General features: G+C 33.9%; 2 protein-coding genes across 2 annotated transcripts; one reads left to right on the top strand and one right to left on the bottom strand.

Annotated features, from left to right (window-relative positions):
* The first annotated feature begins 14275 nt into the window (after nt 1–14275).
* Nucleotides 14276–15980, top strand: LOC143598375 (bidirectional sugar transporter SWEET3-like). Its single transcript, XM_077076608.1, has 6 exons — nt 14276–14520; nt 14614–14650; nt 14759–14981; nt 15082–15243; nt 15349–15468; nt 15545–15980. The coding sequence occupies exons 1-6, from the start codon at nt 14484–14486 to the stop codon at nt 15752–15754; spliced, it is 789 nt and encodes a 262-aa protein (XP_076932723.1). The 5' UTR covers nt 14276–14483; the 3' UTR covers nt 15755–15980.
* Nucleotides 15981–17234: 1254 nt separating this feature from the next.
* On the bottom strand, nt 17235–19217 carry LOC143598374 (pentatricopeptide repeat-containing protein At2g22070-like). Its single transcript, XM_077076607.1, has one exon. The coding sequence runs from the start codon at nt 19215–19217 to the stop codon at nt 17235–17237; it is 1983 nt and encodes a 660-aa protein (XP_076932722.1).
* Nucleotides 19218–20454: the final 1237 nt, after the last annotated feature.

A 20454-nucleotide genomic window follows, 5' to 3' on the forward strand; every position in this document is an offset into this window, starting at 1 on the left:
CTCCATTACACACTTTTCACCAATATATGCTACTCTCACACAAGAATTCATAATATTCTCATTTAAAATACCAAATTATTTTAATTATTTTAATTTATAACTTATTTATATACTTACAATTGTTAAGTTTGTTATGCATACTTAGTTGTACAATATGAATCACATGTGTGAGATCATATTTCATAGTGAATTATACAATATGCATCAAATGTGTTGTGCATATTAGATAACAAATATTTATTATTTTTAAATATTAAATAATAAGTTAACTCTAATGATTTTTCTACTTTTAATTTTGATACTTGACAATTTCATCTTTTAAAAATTTTTTGTTTAATGTTTCGGTCTAGATTTTCCGAGTTAACACGATGGAACTCATGTGTGTGGTTCGACATTTTTATGTCTATTTTCCCTATTTAACAACCCCGTTATAACAATTTGATTCAAAGTTGACTTAAGTTATTCTTTCCTATGTTTTTTGTTTCGGTCTAATTTTCCCTATTAACATGCCGCAACAGACATGTGTGGTTGAACGTTTTTCCGTCTACTTTCATTCATTGTTTTTTCGTCTACTTTTCGTTCATCTTAAGAGTCCCACCGCAAAGCTCCAATGCCCCTTCAACACTCGGTTCGATAAAACATTTCAACATTACTTTTTCATGGCTTAAGCCCCCGTAGCAACGCGGGGGTTGTGGGGTGGGTGGGGGGGGGGGGGGGGCGGTGTTGGTGGTTAATAGGAGTTTATTCTATAATTTATACTTATTTAAAGAATTAATTTGTGCATACCTATTACTGATTAGATCAACAATTAAATATTCAAATTGTTTACTTCGGAATTGATTTGATTTACTCAGTTTCTTCGGGTTATTAGAGTTTTGTTTATCCCTTTGTTTGATTAAATATAGAAATTGTTTATTACATGGGTGTCTAAGGATCAAGTCACACTCTTGTGCCCTATCAACTATTTACACAATTTATCCCTCTCATGTTAATCATGTTACCGGTTCACAAACATATTTCATACAGAACACCAACCAAACAAATTTGTAGCTATCTCTAATGTGTTTGTAGCTATCTCTAATATGAAAACACTTGACAAAGGTAGATTTAGGTTCAAGCATACCTCAATCACCACTTTGTCGTTCGAACTTAGACACGCCGAAAATGCATCGGTTGTTGTTAATCCTCCCTCGGTTAACCGATCTCAATGTTTCATTTAATTATTGATTTGTGGCTGAGAAGCACCAAGGACGTTTATTTCGTAACAAATAACACGTTAAGAACTGTGAAAACGTACCGCATATTGCATGTGTACCTTTGTTTTAAATGTGATGATACATAAGACTATCACATAACCATCTATCGCACTAACTCATTAAACTATCAATGCAAGACGTAAAAGTGCGATGTGTTTCTCCTAGTTTTCATAACAAAAATTGATTATGAAAATATCATTTCCTAATAAGCACTTGGGAATGAGAGTTAAATGTGAATAAAGTGAGTTTAAGTTAAGTTTACTTTGACGATAAAGGGATATATTGTGATACATATTTATCGTGATTACAACCCAGAAGTTGGTGGAACCAGAATACAACTCGTTGGGCATGTCTACACAAGGAAACATGAACCACTGATTGGTCATAGGTACGTTTTTTGCTTTATTAATTATTCCCTGTGTAGATATGATTTTTTTAGAAATAAGACAGTGATTGTGGAGCATGCGATCAGTTGTTTTAAAAGTGGTAGGTTGCGATATTTGCTTTACAAAAGCATGCTAAACTAAAAGGTTGTTTGGCAATCTAGTGGTGAATCAATAAAATGTTACTAAAACTTAGCCATTAACAAATGTAATCAAACACAATCATCTTTGACCGATTCAGATGTAGCCTCCTAATGAGAATTATCGCCAAATAGCCCCTAAGTATGTATGTGTTAGCTTTTGATATTTCTTTCTAAAACATATATCAGAGATTTAAGATTTAGATTTTATTTAAAGGTGGTTTGAAATTTATATCTTTTTTTGAAGGATGAATTTTTTCTAACCTTGTTATATGTGGGATTTAGACTCAAACTTGAAAGTTTACCTAACCCCACTGATGTTTAAGATTTAGATATGCATGACTAGTAAGAAAAGTAAGTAAATAATAAACAAAAATTGTATGTACCTAAATTAAAGATTCCTCAAACAAGTGCACTAACTCCGTACACCTCTGGAAGTTTGATCAGATGGGCAACTTTACTTTGATCCATAAGCAATATTTTTAACTGGCTCAATCTTACTGGCTAATGCTAATTGATCGGACCAGTTGGACTAATCAAATCGAACATAAAGACTGGATGATGTCATAACTAGTTTTTAAAAATATTTAAGTATTACACTAAACAAAAACGCTATATAAAATTCACACACATATTTTCTAAATAAAACAGATTAAACAAATCTTAAGTGTATTTAGTATATCTTAAACATAAAAACATGGGAAAATTACCAAAAACATTACGATTTGAACAAGAAAAAAGTTTTAAACTAGTCATTATATATTGATCCGTAGATTCATGGTCATCCAATTTTAGATCAATTAAAGAGCGTCAAACCAACAAAGGACGGTCAAGCCGTAGTCTACACTTTTTAGTACTAAAAACATTAAAAAAAAGAAGTATTGTGGGACCCACCTTTTGACGAATTAGGAAACGACACTTGTCACCAAATAACGCATTGACTTAACCTGCAAATTAAATTGTAGCTTACATTTCTAATAATTAGCTTATACTTTCAAATTTAACCTACATTTTTAAAGTTAGATTACGGATTAAACTTATCTTACGATTTAAAATTTTAGCCTACGCTTTTAATTTGGATTCCAAACCACCGGCTTTCAATTTAGATTCTAAACCACCGGCTCCGGCTCCCAGTTGAAAGGCCGATCCGGTTTAACAAATAAGGTGAGTGTAAATTGTAATGCCTTTGATTTGATGGACAACTTGGTGAAAAAAATAATAAGACAAAAATTAAGGACCAAGTTGAAGAAACATCATGCCAATTGTCAAACAAACGAAATAATTTCAAATAACGCTAATCATTTAATTGTCATGTACTTAAATAAAAAAATATATACATAAGGGTGGGGCAAGTGGTGATCCCACTTTAAACCATTTTTCACTCATCTTCTCTAGTAAGGGTATACAAGAAATCTAAAAAAGCTATTCGAAATCGGGGAAAAAAACAAATAAACCAAACATAATTTAAAACTGACAGTTTAGTTTAGACTTTTGATAAAAAAACGAAATATCGAATTTGGTTCGGTTTTGTGTTTTGTGAAAAACCTAAATGAAATAAAAAAAAATGATTTGTTGAGTTACTTTTTCGTTGAATCGTTTATGTTTTCTAAATTTGGATATTTGTTTTATTATTAACGATAATCTGTTATATTTTCTCGATTTGAATGAGATTAAATCGTTTTAATTGTAAGAATCTTTTATTAGCTCTTAATATTTTAGATCAAAATGTATAATATTATATTGATTATTAATTTAAAAAGTATCAGGTCTAATTTCAAATATCATAGGTTACATTCCTTTGGCCCGAAAAATACTAACCCAATTAGCAAAACCGAAAAAACTGAAATCGAATCGGTTTGAAAAAACAAAAAAAAACCCAAAACTTTGGTTTTGGTTCCATAAGTGCCCAAAACCGGACTATGCACACCCCTATTCTCTACGTTAGCATTACATCATATTTTCATTATCTCATCACAATTGTCACACCCTAACCGACAACGAAATATGTCGAGGCAAAACAAAAGCTCATGATCGACTAAAGTTTCATAACTCATTAATAGATTTGAAAGGTAACAAACACATATTGTTTAATAAAAACAAACAAACAAAACATGACATGAAATAAATATTGTTTTATTCATTGTTTAAACTAGGTCCAACGTTCTATGTCTTGCAACAAGTAATCTTCAACAAATGTTCAATACCTGAAAAACATGCGAGTGTCAACTAAAAATAGTTGATAAGAACATAGATTTAAATAAACTAATAGAATATTCTTTGCTCTTTGTTTTATGTTTGAAAGGCGTTTCATATGTGTTAGTTTACTTGTATAATTTTGTGATTACAACCACATCTCTTGACACGTTTAGCGAGTCGCCTAATCCTGCGATTAGACAAATATGTTTAATGTTTAATGATCGTTGGATTCTGAACACGCAGACCTCTACCCGAGGCCTGAGTAGGCGGCTCGTTCAATAAATCTATCATCATACTACCATGGTTTTTGCAAGTTAATAGTTGTAAATACGAATATGTATATATTGTAATAATCACACATAATGAATATCATGAAAAAATCTTGAATCAAATAGTATGTAAACAAATTGATTATACATGTTTTCCATCCTAAAGTATAAAAGTCAAAAAAGGGCTATAAACTCACAAGTATGAAAAAAAAATATAGCATGAATAAAACATAAAATAAAACAAATTGATTATACATGTTTTCCATCCTAAAGTATAAAAGTCTAAAAAGGGCTATAAACTCACAAGTATGAAAAAAAAATATAGCATGAATAAAACATAAAATAAATAAGTTTGTTTAAGTTTGCATGTTTTCCAACTCATTAATAAAAAAAATTAAAAAGGGGCCATGAACTCACATTTGTTATTGATGAATTGAGACTTGCAACACTTTGGTTTAGAGCCCTGATGATCAAGAAATTTGTTATTAAGATATTACTTTATTTCATTGGAATAAAATCTCCAATCCTAGGAAAGGGTTAGCGGGTCCATTCACGCCCGGGGACACCACTTGGTTTTTTCCTTAGGTCATAGCCTTGGTGACAGAACCTTTGATTAAATATCTATGAATACGGTGTTTAATGGGAAGCAAAATTGGATTTTAGGGTTTCAAATGATAACTTTATAATTTAGGGTTTTAAACTTACGTTTTCTAGAAAAACATAGGTTACTTGTTGAAGGCATAAATTTTTAAAAATAGCAAATCTTTGAGTTAGGTCACGGAAATTTTATATGTTGTGACCCTATGAGTTGGTTACCTTCTTTATTTTTATAATATTTAACTATTTATTTAAAAAAATAGAAAATTAGTAGACTACCAAAGGGTTTGATTCAGAGTTAGTTTATCAGAAAAGTCTCTAAACTTGATACTTTAACGAAGTAAGGCGATTCCAATTGGACAATTTTTCTAGTTCGTATATCTATAACATATCCTAAAATTGCATCCCGAAACGTAAACATGGGTGATTTATGACATTCATTTTGATACCAAAGCCCTCTGGCAGGATTTCTAGCAAGACCCATTGTTAAAGAAAAGTAGTAAAAACATTTTTTAAGTTTATAAAAGTTTACACAAAAAATTACAGAGATAATAAACACATAAAGAACCAACTTAGACTTTTGAAATTCATGGTTTGGGTATATTATGACCGAGATCTAAGCTTTGAAAGTCAAAGGTTATTCTGCATAATTAAATCCAAGGAAACACTTAATTGTTCCTTGGACGTTTTTAGTTTATAAAAAAAAGCTTTAACATACAAAGTTAATCTAACTTGTAACACAATATGGTTAGGTTCTTAAAGGACAGATTAGCGTAAGGCTGTCACTTTTACCCGAAACCCGAAACCTAACCCGAGAAAACATGTACCCGATCCCGAACTAACCCGACCCGAAAAACCCGAACCCGAGAAAAGACTAATCCGAACCCGAACCGAAGTAATTCAGGTTGGTTCTCGGGTTTGATTTATAAGTTTCGGGTCAACCCGAATAAACTTTTAGTTTTGAAATTAAATATATTTTTAGGTATAATAGGCTTAGTCTTGGGCAACTAATTTTGTCAAAATTTGGTCCTAATCGATTGTTTTCATTACAACTTTTATAGATTGGTTGTTTATTGTTAATTTATGTTTTCTGTTTATTACTAATAGTAACCGTAATTGAACAACCAAAGCACGCCCAATTGAAAACGATTATGGTTCGAGTTAGCTTTACTCTTCTTTTGGATTGTTTTATCAAGCTGTGTTGGTTTATTATTTGATTATTTGCTTACGAGCAAAGAATAATATGTTGTTTCAATTTTAGCATTGTAGTTTAAAAAAAATATTTTTTTTGTTTTGTTTTCTAAGATACTTGAAACCCGATTAACCCAACCCGAAAAACCCCGAACCCGAATTACCCGAACCCGAAAAATCCGTGAGAGATTCGGGTTAGGTTTCGGGTCAAGATTTAAAACTTTGAAACCCGAAGAACCCGACCCGAAAAACCCGAAACCCGAAAAACACCCCTAGATTAGGGTTTATACTTATTAAACAATAAAAGAATGAAACATTATATGAAAAAACGGAACTTACTGACTTATGAATCTTTGAGAGGGACGAGGATCACGACTTTGCAGCCTTCGAGCTCTTGAATTTGTAGTTTTGAAGTGAATTCCGAATGTGCTAGGGAATTCTATTTATAAGGGTGTTTGGATAATAAATTAAGATGAATTAGAGAGAGAATTTGACTATGTTTTGAATACGGATTTCTTGAAACAAATTTTTAAAATTTAAAATTACTAGATAAGGCTAACTTGGAGAGTAAGATTAAAGGGCTGTTTGGTAGCCTCTGAATGACCATTAAAGGCTACCTCTTAATAGTTCATAATCTCTTAATGGTTAAGATGTAACCTTAAGTCTGAATGGTTAAGAGGCTACCTCTTAATAGTTACCTCTTAACCTTTAAGGGGCTGTTTGTTTAGCTCTTAATAAGGCTCTTAATGGTTCAGACCTCTTACTGGTTCAGATTGTTTGTTTCGCGAGCAAATTTCTGAATCATTCAGACATTTGCCTCTGAATGGGTAAGCATTATACTGAGTTTGAATGGTTAAGACTTCTTATCTGAATTGGTCAGACATTTGTCTTTGAATGGCTAAACATTATATTGGCTCTTAATGATTTAGACCTCTTATTGGTTCAGCATTTAACGATTCAGACCTCTTACTGGTTTAACACTGACCCATTCAGAAGTTGCCAAACAACCTCTTATGCCTACATCTTAACTATTAAGAGTTATGAATCATTAAGGGGTAGCCTCTTAATGGTTAGGCTACCAAACAGCCCCTAAGATAAAACATTCTAGAAGATTTCTTTTGATTTAAATTAAATTAAAAATAACAAAATATTAAAGCTACATGTTATAAAATATTAATCTAGGGATTCCTAGTTCAACTTGTCACATTAATGATTAAACATATATATGATAAAATGAATATAAAATCATGTATATAATTGCGCATATAACAATAGTATTACTAACTATAAATAAATAATATATTATTCCATAATAATATCGATGATGAAAATACGTGAACATTATTAAAACAAGTACAAAAGACTTGCTATTTTATACATGAAAATTTACAGATGGTTACACCAATCCATCTTTCAAACGCGGAAATTGTCATTTTTCTATCGAAATTCATCTTTCACAATGTTAACTACATTAAAGTTATGAAACAATAAATTCAGAGTTTTTTTTTTGTATATGTATTAATTCTATAATATAGTAAATAAATAAATAAAACAAAAGGAAATCAAATGGTGACCTTTTTTTCGATCATGAGGCACCTATCTTTTTGTGTATGTTGTTATGTCTTCATTTTCGACTTGTTTGACATGATCATAGAGAAATGTTAGGGTACTATTAGTCAAGAATACATCATTGTAATCGCCATATGAAATGAATAAATTTAACTCGTTATTCATCTTGTTTGTTTGAAATGTTTGAATTTTATTGAAGTAAAATGGTCCATGTGGGGTATAGGGGAATTTCGTATAATAGTAACCAAGTTTTAAAAATGTTTCAATTAGGTCACTCAAGTTTAAAAGTGTTTTAATTAAGTCACACAACTTCTATATTTTATTACATTAAAAGTTTTAACATGTTTTTTCTAGTATTTTTTCTTTTTTGTTTCATATTGAAAATCTTTTTATCTTTTTTTTTATGTTGACGTTAAGTGGTGACATGGATTTTATTTTTAAATTTTAATATAATTAACGTTTTTTATTATTTTTAAAATTTAAACACATATATTGTAAATCTCGATCCCTACGTCTTATCCTCAATTGCTTTCTTGACGCACAAAAATCGATGAGGCTCGATTTGAAGAGTTAGTGACCCGATTTGGGGAAATTTTGCATGAATGACCAAATTAGAACACTTTTGAAAGTTGGTTATTATTCTATAACATTTTCCCAGGTGTGTGTAAAATAATTTTGTTGTATAACGGCTAGATTGTTAATTTCAATCGATAAACATACCCGTGCCTACTACCTGATTAGGGTACCCACATGGGCGACAATGGTATAGTCATGCAGGTTAACCTACTTAGAAGGGGGTACCCGCTAGTGCCTCGTCCTCCATAATTAAAAATAAACAATATTTTTAATTTTTATTTAAATATTTGTTTGATTTACAAGTGAAACAATTATGCGTTAGAGTGGTTCGGGGCATTTTTTATAGTAAACCTACATGACAATAACATGACGGAGTGTTTTTCAATTTGCCTTGGATTCATTATGCGTGCCCGTATATAATTTTTGAAAATAAAGATTCAAAGAAAAGTTAATTTGTTAACAATAAACTCACAATCCTTTTGTATAAAGTGAGTCTTGAACTTCAACCTCGTGAAGGAACACACTTGAATTAAAATATGAAATGTATAGAAAATGAAAAGACATAAATTAAGGGGGTGTTTGTGATTCCTTATTTTGCCTCCTTATAACTTTTCATTAAGTTAATAAGTTATAAAAGTGTAACTTATGAAACTTTTCCTCTCATAATATAAGAAATCCCAAACACCTTATTACTTTTTAAAAAATTTATAAGTTATAAGTTAATAAAAATAAGCAATTCCAAACACCCCCTAAGTAACCTTGTTGGCCAAAGCTTCTTAATTTTTCACCATATATCTAGAAGCCAAAATGCATTCCCTTAAAGAAATTGAAATCATTGGATAGTGGATGTCTTGAGGCGTCTTCCACTCAACCGAGAACCCTTAAATACTAATAAGAAAATCAAATCTCCAAATATAAAGTTATCACAATCAAACTTGGAGAGCATTTTCAAATATAAAAATAAAGCCAATGCTCATACTGCCATGAGTCACTGCAACAAAAACAGAAACTCCTCATCCACAGGTTTCAGATGGATTATTTTTCCAATTAAACTAACAATAGTAATAGTTCATAATAGTAATACCCCTAAATAAGAGAATATCTTATAAAATTGTAACTAAGTTTCAAAAATGTTTCAATTAGACTATTTTTTATGGTGATTATTTCTCACAAACGGTTGCAAGGTAACACAAAATGACAAAAAAATATTTTAATTAAACAATTGTAAATTCATTTTTGTCCACAAACCGGTTGCAACCTAGGTTGTTCTAGCAACCCAAGTTTGCAACCAAACTTTTATATCTAACTTGGTTTTTTCATGAAAATTACAACTTTTAACCTTTAAAAAAAACTTAACAACATGGTTTATTTATAAAAAAATATTGAACATTTTTATATAAATTTGATAAAAAATGAAGCATATTTTTATAATAAAATATTAGTTTAGGTTTGGTTATGATAATGAGTGGATATTGAATTGGGATGGGTTTTATAGGTGGAAGAGAGAGAAATTAGTTTTTTAATAAATGGTTGGATTGGTTTGGTTGTGATAGTGGATAGTCTTAGGTTATTCATGCATATTTTTTTAAAATCGGGTCACTAAATCTTCAAATAAAGTCTCACCAATTTTTTTGTGCGTCAAGAAAGAAATGGAGGATAAGATGTGGGGATCGGAATTTGCAATATATGTAGTTCAATTTAGAAAATTTTAAAAAACGTTAATTATATTAAAATTCAAAAAATATAATAAAATTCACTTCGCCACTTAACGCCAACATAAAAAAAAGATAAAATGATTTTCTATATGAAACAAAAAAGAGAAAGGCTAAAAAAACATATTAAAACCTTTAATTTAATAAAATATAAAAGTTGAGTGACTTAATTGGAACACTTTTTAAATTTGAGTGACCTAATTAGAACACTTTTGAAACTTGGTTACTGTTATATGAAATTGCCCCAAATGATAATAATAATAATAATAATTTCTATGATCGTGTTAAAATATCACTTCTTTCCTATCAAAGAACTTAGGGACCAGGCTACCGGGGGGGGGGGGGGGGGGCGCTTAGGGTACTCCTAATGGGTAAATAGGTTGTTGAGCGATATGAAAGCAACGCCAATCTTTCAAGTATAATACGGCAAGAGGATTTCGGTTACTGTAGAGGTAGGGTACTAAACCTGCCCATAAACATAACATACCTCCGCTGGTTATTGGGTCATACGCCATGCAAAAGTCATGGCGCTAGATGTTATATCTCTGTGCGCCAAACATTCTTTGATACCTCGGGAATGGGACCACCAAAGATTTCCATAAGCATGGTGCAAAAAGGAGGTATATCGATCGAAAAGAACGCCTAGCCTTAACACACGGCCATGATGTCCACCAACTATCCTTAACACACATCCAAGGGACATGATTAGTGGATTGTTTGACAGGGTAGATGGCCATACCCTCTTTCTCCTCCTCAACAGCTATAAATACCAAGTTACCTTCAAATGGTAAAGGATCCTGACTTTTACTTACTATTACTCTCTAGAAAAGTATTATATACATTGATACATATTCTCACGCCGGAGAGGTGGTTACGAGAGGATCCCCCCCCCCCCTCCAAAAAAAAATCCCTCGTAACGAGCTCACGGTGTTTTGTTTTGTATGTGAACTACTCATTTGAGCCGAAGAACATTTAACCCATCGTGGGGAATACTTAATCATCACTCTTAGACTAAGAAATTAGACTAAAAGGGGGATTTCGTGTTTCTTTATTGGCGTCATCTGTGCAATTTACTAGAACTATTTTTGACTCAATTTCTTGGTTCAAATGAGTGGAAAAACACCGTGGTTGATCAATCTTCAAACGCCAACCGTAATGAAAACCTGGATGCAGATGTTGTGATTGGGAACGCCGAAGGCATCGCTAACGCATTCAACCTTCGGCCATCCTTTACAGTAACGACTCTAACCAGGTCACGACCACGAACACAATCACAAATGCCTCTGCCACCAAGCATATTGATTTAGTGGGAGGGGGAACAAGAAAAACTCATTGTCAGAATGCAAGAAAAGTTATCAACTATCGTCCAACCTAGAAACCTATTCGGCGGCGCCGCGAGCAGTAATAGGGCGGACAAAGAAGATGAAGATGATGATGAATATGAATCAACTCCTGGTGCACGCAAACTAGGAGAATCACCATTTGAGAAAACACAACAGTGAGGTGGCCAAACGAATAGGCGGGTCGGGGAGTGCAATAAAGGACAACGCTCACGCCAAACGAATAGCCAGGTGGGGGAGTGAAAACACATCTGGAGGATCCAATTATGAACAAAGCTGGAAAGATCCCGATCATCATGATGCCTCCATCAAAAAACTCATCAAATACCACCCTGATGCGAACGGGGACTTTTCAAAGCCATGCTAGCCACTCGCCTTGGCAGGAAAGTCTAAATTCATCAAGAGGATCGTTGAGGCAGAATTACCGAAAAACCCAAAGATACCGCCTATAGGCTACAATAAGCCAGTACGATGGTCTATCTGATCCAGATGACCATCTACAGACCTATATCATTGCGGGTTTAGTCTCGGGATTGACAATGCCACTATGGTGTCACATATTCACCTTAACGCTCGTAGGAGCAGCGAGAGCATGGTTTTAACGCCTACCAAATGGGCAAATCTTCAATTGGGAAGTCTTGGCCAACAAGTTCACCCAACATCTCAGCCAACAGCGGCGCCACATTAGTGGTCCAAAAGATATTCTCAACATCACCCGTATAGATAATGAAACAATAGAAGATTTCATTACCAGGTTTAACAAAGAAGGGCTCAATATCGGCGGAGTAGACAAAGAGCTCATGCGCTTAGCCTTCCGCTAGAACGTGCGATGCGATGACCTTATTCGCACCCTCACTGGTCGAGATGACATGCCTTAGAGTTAGGATGCCATCATGACAACGACTAAACGGTATGCACGAACAGAAAAAAGCTTGGGAAAAGAACTGCCGCGCACGGACGCACGAAATGATATCAATCGAGCCTGCCAAGGAAAGAAAATTGCCTCTGTGTGGTCATTAATAAGCCAAGAGCCTCAAACAAAGGAAACCACTTCAACTGAGACGTAGAAAAACAAGCCTAAGGCGCATCCACATCTTTACAACAGGTGGACGCCTCTGACTATCACGAGCAGCACGACCACACAATAAATCAGTGCTCCAACCTTAAAGACACTAATGAAGAATAGGTGCGGAGTGGAAAGTTAGAGCACCTGGTGAAAAACATTCGAGGAGGCGGAAAGCGGAACACAGGCCAGGACGGCGGGAGACCAAGAAAGAAAATTAAGGATCTCCACGCTAACATGATTCTGGGTGGTGCTAGAAACAAAAAGCGCCAACAGGTAGAGCAGGCCACGTGGAAAGAAGAGCAAGTCATATTTCCAAAGGTGAAAGGCGGCGCTAACAAAAAGGTACCGCTGGTGATCACCGTCATTTTCGGTCATTACAGAACATTTAGTTTTTTCGTGGATGTAGGAGCGACGTCCGGTATAATGTACCGACAGTGTTTCGACCTGTTGGAAGAGGATGACAAGCGCCGCCTCGTTCCCGTGAATGTACCAATAACAAGTTTTAACCAGAGTGTTGAATATTCGCTGGGCCAGTTGACGTTCCCAGTCATGCTCAGCGACAGAAAACATTCAAGAACGGAAGATGTAGGTTTCCTCATCATGGAAACTCCACACCCAAATTATGATATCATTTTGGGAAGAAAATCGATTGGAGAATTTAACACCAACCCATCCTCGACGCACGGAATATTGAGAGTACTAACTCACACAGGGGTGGCAATAATCTACGCCAATCGCGAATGCCACGTGGCAGACACGAGCGTCCCGCCAAGAAAAACAATAAAGGCGACATGCCATGTGGAACCGGAAAAGTGGGTACTCTATTGTAAATTCCCCGAACAAACCATCACCATTGGACCCACACTCTCAAAACCCACTCGTTCAGTGCTCAAAAGGCTTCTCCTTAACAACATGTGTGTTTCTCTGTGTAGTGGAGAGCGAGAGATTTGGGTTGGCAAGTTCCTACAGTAGGACAACCATCGGTTATTGGTGGTGGGTCGGGTACCAGTAGTTTGCAATGAGATGTCCACCGGCAGGGCCGGCCCTAAGGTGGGGCTGGGTGGTTGACGGGCCCCTAGGCCGACACCCCGCTAGGCCCGAAATATTTTTTTTAAAGTATATGTGTTTTTATGAAAAACAATATATATAGTTAATGTTTAAACTTGATCAAATAACAACTAGCTTAGTCTGGTGTCAAAGGAATATGACTCCCAACCAAAAGTTGGTGGATTCTAGTATCATTTGAGACATATTTAAGCCTATTTTTATACAACAGTTTTTTACATAACCCAAATCATAACCAATTATGCACATTTAAAAATTAAATTGTTTAAACCCAATAAAATACTCCTTTTACTTAAGGTCCAAACTATTTTTCGCTTTCTTGGAGTCGGCCATGTCCACCGGTAGTTGGATTTTGTGAAGTGCCCCTAATGTCCTTAGTATTTGGACCAATTTGACGAAGATAAACGAGTTAGAAAGAGATTGAGTTTTAGCATAGTTTTTTTATTCCTACGAAGTTATACGCCCATAAGTATGCTAAAAAGACGATGTAACAGGCCAGACGGTGTGACAAACTACCATAGAATTTTTTCTCGACTCTCAAAGCCATGTTTCTTCGTCTCGAACCTTGATTTTAACTTTTTCAGTATTTTTCATCAATTATACTTACTATTTTGTTCTATTTTTATCACAAAACATGTGAATCATGGATTTTATGAATTCACATATTTATTTAGTTGTTTAATTTGATTTTACTCAGGTCAATTATAACTTTCAAGATTTTGTACACATTTTTCTTTTAGAGATATATATTTTTTGTTTTCGACGTCTATTTAAAATATTTGTGTTTTGGATATGATCAGTCAATGATATTAGAAAACTAAGTGTAATTAATTAGTAAATGATTAGTAGTGACGCCACATATTTCAGGAACAACATAAAACAAAGTCTTCGCAATTTGTGCATTTGGTGCTTCATGTTGACAATGACATTTTATCATCTTCTTTTTTCCTCTAGAATTACAACCTCTAACTATTTACTCAAAAATTATACCATAATAAAGTTCCCTTCCATTAGTACTATAAATAGCCCTCCAAATGAATGCTACATTCTCCACATACAAACTCTCACATTCCTCTCTTCTTGACACCATTTGTTACCTTTCACAAACATCCAACAAGAAAACATGATTGTCCTATTGAAAATGGCTGTAGGATTAATGGGTATTTTTCCTTTTTATAAATATACATATACATAAATTTTTTAGATCATGAGCATGTCATAACAAAAACATGAAATATGTATTGTTTCTGCAGGGAATGCTGCCTCGTTTTTACTCTATGCTGCGCCCATGTAAGATGCGACACCGATATTTTATAATCTATATATGATCAAAATTATGGGAATGTTATAATGTTATTGTGAAATTCGACTAACATGCGGTTTTTCTTTCTTTACAAGATCTACTTTTGCTAGGGTGATAAGAAAGAGAAGTACTGAAGAATTCTCATTTGTGCCTTACGCCCTTTCATTGTTGAACTGTTTGTTTTACACTTGGTATGGTCTGCCTGTTGTAAGCTATAAATGGGAAAATTTCCCTATGGTCACCATTAATGGCCTCGGTATCCTTCTCGAGTTTTCATTCATCGTCATCTTCATATGGTTCACTTCACCAAAACAAAAGGTAAGTGTATATTATTTATGCATGTATGTATGTATATATCATGCATATACATAATAAGCAAGAAGATTTATATATCATGTTTGGTGATGTGGGATTGCAGTGGAAGGCTGGGGTCATGACAACTGCACTTATAAGCTTCTTCTCCATCATTGCCATCATATCAACTTATGTATTCCATGATCACAAAACAAGAAAACAGTTGGTTGGAGGTGTGGGACTTATAGCATCTACAGCTATGTATGCTTCTCCTCTTGTTGTCATGGTAAGAAAAACAAATTAAATAAATTTATATTTAGAGTAATAATAATTGTATTTATTATTTTTGTCACTTTATTAATGAATATGAATATTATTTTTTTGGTTACAGAAAAAGGTGATTCAAACAAAAAGTGTAGAGTACATGCCGTTTAGCTTGTCTTTGTTCTCGTTTCTTGCTAGTTCACTATGGATGGCTTATGGACTTCTAGGACGGGATCTTTTAATCGCGGTTAGTATTATGAAAACCCATGACTTTTGTTGATTTTTTATATGAAAAATTAGTAAATATTATTATGGAATTTCAGGCTCCAAATCTGGTGGGGGCGCCTCTAGGGGTGTTGCAACTCGTGTTGTACTGCAAATATAGAATTAGAGTGATGGAGGAACCGAAACCTGTACAAGAATGGGATGTGGAAAAGGTTGACCAGAATGGAAGCAAACAACTTATGCAGGTTGCTGCGGTCACAACCGATGATGATATTGATGAAACGGAGTCAAAGATGGTCAATTCTTGATGGACTAGATTATTGTAGACCTCATATTTCATAAGCAGAGAAGAATCTTATCAGAGTATAAATTAGGAGCAGAATTAAGTAGCGTCGAGTCATGTGCTATCATTTTCAAAGAATGTTGTGTGTTTTGAATGGTTTGATTTAGTGTAATCTTATGTAATCATGTCTTATTTGAAGATCATGTTATTTAACTTTCAGTAATTTGATTCACTTCCTGAGCATATTGTGCTTTCCTAACCATGTTGATTGATTAACTAACCACTGGCATTAAACTACAGCTTCATACAGTTCATCAGTTAATGTACCTTGGATACCATATTTGTGTGTGATTCTGTGTGTCTTCAATTTCAATGTGAGGTAAGCACTACAATTTATGCACTATATTGGGCTTAAAAGCTAAGAAACCAAATAAACCAGGAGCAGGAACCTAAAAAATCTTAAACAGTGGTTGACCCATGAATTATTTACATGCGGGTCACTAATGTTTAGTGGTTGGATATATATCAACTTGATTACATATTCGGTTCTGTTCGAGTGGTACTAATTGGAGACTTATAACATAATATTATTCAAATTTAAAAGCATAACGAGTGTAAGTATTCCATGACTTCAGCTATGTAAATAAGTTCATTTTATATATCTATGAACAAATATGAAGAGCAAGGGTGTTTTTTTGGCATAAATTTATAAAAACTTGGATAAATAATATTTCATGAACTAATTCGAAATTTCAAACGTTTATAAAATCGTTACATTATTAATTATTAATAAAAACAATTCACTATAATCTAGATAAATTACAGAGAAATAATAATAAAATAAGAGTATATGACTGAAAGAAATTAAGCTGATTTAAAAATTAGTGAGTTTTAAATAGATAATAATAACCAACTTAAAAGATTATATCATATTAAGAAAGAATTTAATACTTTGGATTTGAATGAATTAATATAGCATTTCAAAAAATAAATATAAAAAACAGAAATCAGGTTTTGGGCCCCTGACTTCCTTTGGAGTGAATGTTAGAAAAATATATATATATAAAAATAAGTGGATTAACTAGTGCAGCATATATCACTTTTAATTTTATTCTTTGTTCGGGTTTCGATTCTATATATTGTACATAACAAAAATTAATGGTTTCAGGCAACCCCGTCGAGTAAGGGTAGGTCCACCCCTGCTAAAGGCAAATCTAAGTTCTAACACATTCAAAGTCTTCAACTTAGAAATTGGAATCCTTTAACAGTCACTGCATAATTTCCACTTAAACCAAAACCCCACAAAAAAAAAAAAAAGCTTAAATTCTTTCTAATTTTCACAGAACACAAAATAAAGACTAACCTCTTATCAAATGGTCAAGGGTCACAAATATTTGGTGCACAAAGCATCAAGTATAAGGATCATGTCTTTACCCTTTACGGCCGAATGACACAGATAAATATAGTCAAAAGAATAATAAAAAAGCATAGCAAAAAATTCATATTTAGTGGTCAATTTGCATGTTTGAGTGGATATTTACTGTTAGATGCATGAGAGCTGAAAAAATCATTTTATAACATGGATGTGATCTATCATCTACAGAGAACACAAAAACCTCATTGTTGACTTCAATCCAACTGTAACCGGGATCCTTTTTGACTTCCAAATCGGTCAACACTCGTCTTATTTCCAATTTCTCATTCCACCTCCCAAATCCACAATACATATTAGACATAATTACGTATGCAGATACAAGTTTCGGGTCCATATTGACCATCTTCCGAGCAACCCTTTGACCAGCCTCCAGGTCAAACCATAGCCAACATGATTTCAGTAACGCTCCCAACATAACACCATCTGGGTCAAATGGCATTTTTGTAATTAGCTCTTCCGCTTCACGTATCCGCCCCGTTTGACCAAGAAGGTCAACTGCATATGTGAAGTGTTCTATTGTAGGCATTATGTTATATCTTTCCTTCATTTGGTCAATATATTTCAACCCCTCATTGACCCAACCCGCATGAGCGCAAGCGGACAAAACCCCGACAAACGTTACCTCATTCGGTTTGACTCCAGCGTTGACCATATTCTCAAAAAGTAAAACCGCCTCACGACACATCCCGTGAAGAGCATATCCATTAATCAAAGCCGTATGCGCAGCCACATTGGGATTCAAAATGCTGATAAAACATAATTTGGCATCACTTACACGCCCACATTTGGAATACATATCCACTAATGAAGTTCCTACATAAACATTACATGTTAATGGCGTTTTGGTTACTTGCGCATGAAGTAATCTTCCAGTTTGAAGCGACCCGAGGCATGAACATGCATAAAACAAGCTAGAAAAAGTTGATCTAGATTGTTTTATACTTAATCTATGCATTGTTTTATACAAATTCAAAGCGTTTTCATGTTGATTGTTGTGAATGTAACCTGAAATCATTGAGTTCCATGTTACAATATCTCTTTCTTCTTTCACTGATTCAAATATCTCAAAAGCTTTACTTAAATCTCCGTTTCTTGAATACGCCGAAATCATAGTATTGAAGGAAGTTAAAACCTTGTGAGGCATTTTGATAAGTAGCTCGATTGAATCCTCGAATCGGTTAACTAACGAATACGTCTTGATCATTAAATTATATGTACTTGGATCTTTATTATCTATGGAATCAAAAACCGACTCTGCTTCGTCAACTGCTTTACAAGCACAATAAAACTCAACTAGTGCATCACTAACCGAGTGTTCAAACTCAAATCCATACTTGATCACAAGCCCGTGTACAGTCATTCCCTCAAGCGAAGCAGTTAAGCGACCACAGACACGTATCACGCAATCCAAGGTGAATTCACTGGGACCCACTTCACCTTTTCTTCTCATCACGCAGAAGAACTCCAAAGCCTTCTCTAAACCGCCATCCGTCTTCGAAAACCCAGAAATGATCGCAGTCCAAGCAGCAACATCACGAACCGGCATCTTATCAAACACCTTTAGCGCATCGTCTAACATGTTACAACGAACATAGCTCGCTAGCATCAAACTCCATAACAACTGGTTCTCCTGATGCAAAACATCAAACACCCGTCTAGCTAGTTCGATTTCGCAACAATTTGCATAAAAGTAGAGCAACCCACTCCCTACAAGGTGATAATTCTGAAACCCACATTTCAAAAGCAGACAATGAAGCTGCTTGCCCGCATAAAATGACGGTAACCGAGCACACGCGCTTAACCCGGAACAAAGAGTGGTCTCATTTAGCTTTATATTAGTGAAATGCATCGACGAAAGTAGGTTTAAGGCTTCCTTGTATCTTCCACGTCTGGAGTATGCGGATATGATGGTGTTCCAAGATACAACTGTTCGTTGGGGCATTTCGTCGAACACCTTGCGGGCGAGTGCAAGTTGGCCGTTTCTTGAATGGCTTGTGATGGCTACGTTGGTTGAGGTTAGGTCGTCGTGTGTCTGGACAGGGTTTGTTACCATGCTGTTTAAGGTTGTGTAGAGATACGTTGGGTGTTGTTTCCATCGTTGATGCTTCCATGTCCGTCCTAAACAGGAGTTCATAGACATGGGAGTCCACGGTGCTAGGCACCAAGTCTACACGAATTTGTTCGGCTTTTGTCACGTTCGTTTTGGTATCAGAACTAAATAAAAAAACAAAATAAATTTGGCATTCAGTTGGATTCTGTTACGTTCGTTTAAAAAACAAATTACATAGACCGATACGGTGCCGCCGGTGCCACTACTTGACCCAATGATTTCTTGTTTTAATCTATATATAAATAACTAGGTTAGAACCCGCGTGATACACGGGTTAGTAAAAAATATACAATACAAAAAAACACATGGTAATAATAAAACAAAACCGATAAATAAATGATAATATAAACAATTACAAACATATTTGTTAATATCATAAAATTACCAATCATATACACGTAATAGACATTAGTGTTTTGCAGTAGTTAACAAACGTTACAAAAACTTAAAGTCTTCAAGTGATAAGCTTTCATGGAGACTATATATATATATATATATATATATATATATATATATATATATATATAGGTTATGTTGTACAAAGTTATATAAAAAAACTGAATAGAACTCTTTAATTTCAAACTAAAGTAATAAAATTTGAGAAGTCTCATTTCATAAATTGGATTTAATCAAAGAACCAAAATGATATAATTAATTTATCGAAACCCATGTTTTTAAACAAATCTCCTATGAATGTTTTAATTTTGTGTTGCATTCAATAAATCTATACCCATGATGATAAATATCGATTAAAACACATGTAAAAAGAAGAAATCAAACAAACCTTATAATTCCAATGTAGAAGACGAATGCAAAAGCAGACGGCAATAATTAATTGAATATGTATATTCTAATCGAATTTATACTTTGAATTAAGGTATAATCATTAAAGAATTAGGGTTGATGATTACATATAACTGTTAGGTTTAAGCCTGAAGGATGCAATGGAATTGCTTTTGACGTAGTCTGGTTGTTTACAGAACCAAAATATGTGAATTGAATTTTATATTGAATGAAAAAGAAAAAATTAAAAAAAAATGCCAAAATATCATGTGACAATTTAAAGAGATTTGATAAAAAAAAATATTTTAATGAAAAAGAAAAAAAAATGCCAAAATGTCATGTGATAATTTAAAGAAATTTAATGTAAAGTAATTTAATGAAAAGGTAAAAATAAAAA

This window comes from Bidens hawaiensis, unplaced genomic scaffold (assembly GCF_021521415.1).
Source record: "Bidens hawaiensis isolate Kalapana, Puna unplaced genomic scaffold, B.hawaiensis_p1.1 tig00049992_1, whole genome shotgun sequence".
Taxonomy (NCBI): Eukaryota; Viridiplantae; Streptophyta; class Magnoliopsida; order Asterales; family Asteraceae; genus Bidens; species Bidens hawaiensis.

Coding starts and splice junctions, on each gene's coding strand:
- LOC143598374 (XM_077076607.1), bottom strand. CDS start 19,217: ATGGTAACAAACCCTGTCCAGACACACGACGACCTAACCTCAACCAAC.
- LOC143598375 (XM_077076608.1), top strand. CDS start 14,484: ATGATTGTCCTATTGAAAATGGCTGTAGGATTAATGG. Junction 14,651..14,758: donor TTACTCTATGCTGCGCCCAT/GTAAGATGCGAC, acceptor TTTCTTTACAAG/ATCTACTTTTGCTAGGGTGA. Junction 14,982..15,081: donor TCACTTCACCAAAACAAAAG/GTAAGTGTATAT, acceptor GTGGGATTGCAG/TGGAAGGCTGGGGTCATGAC.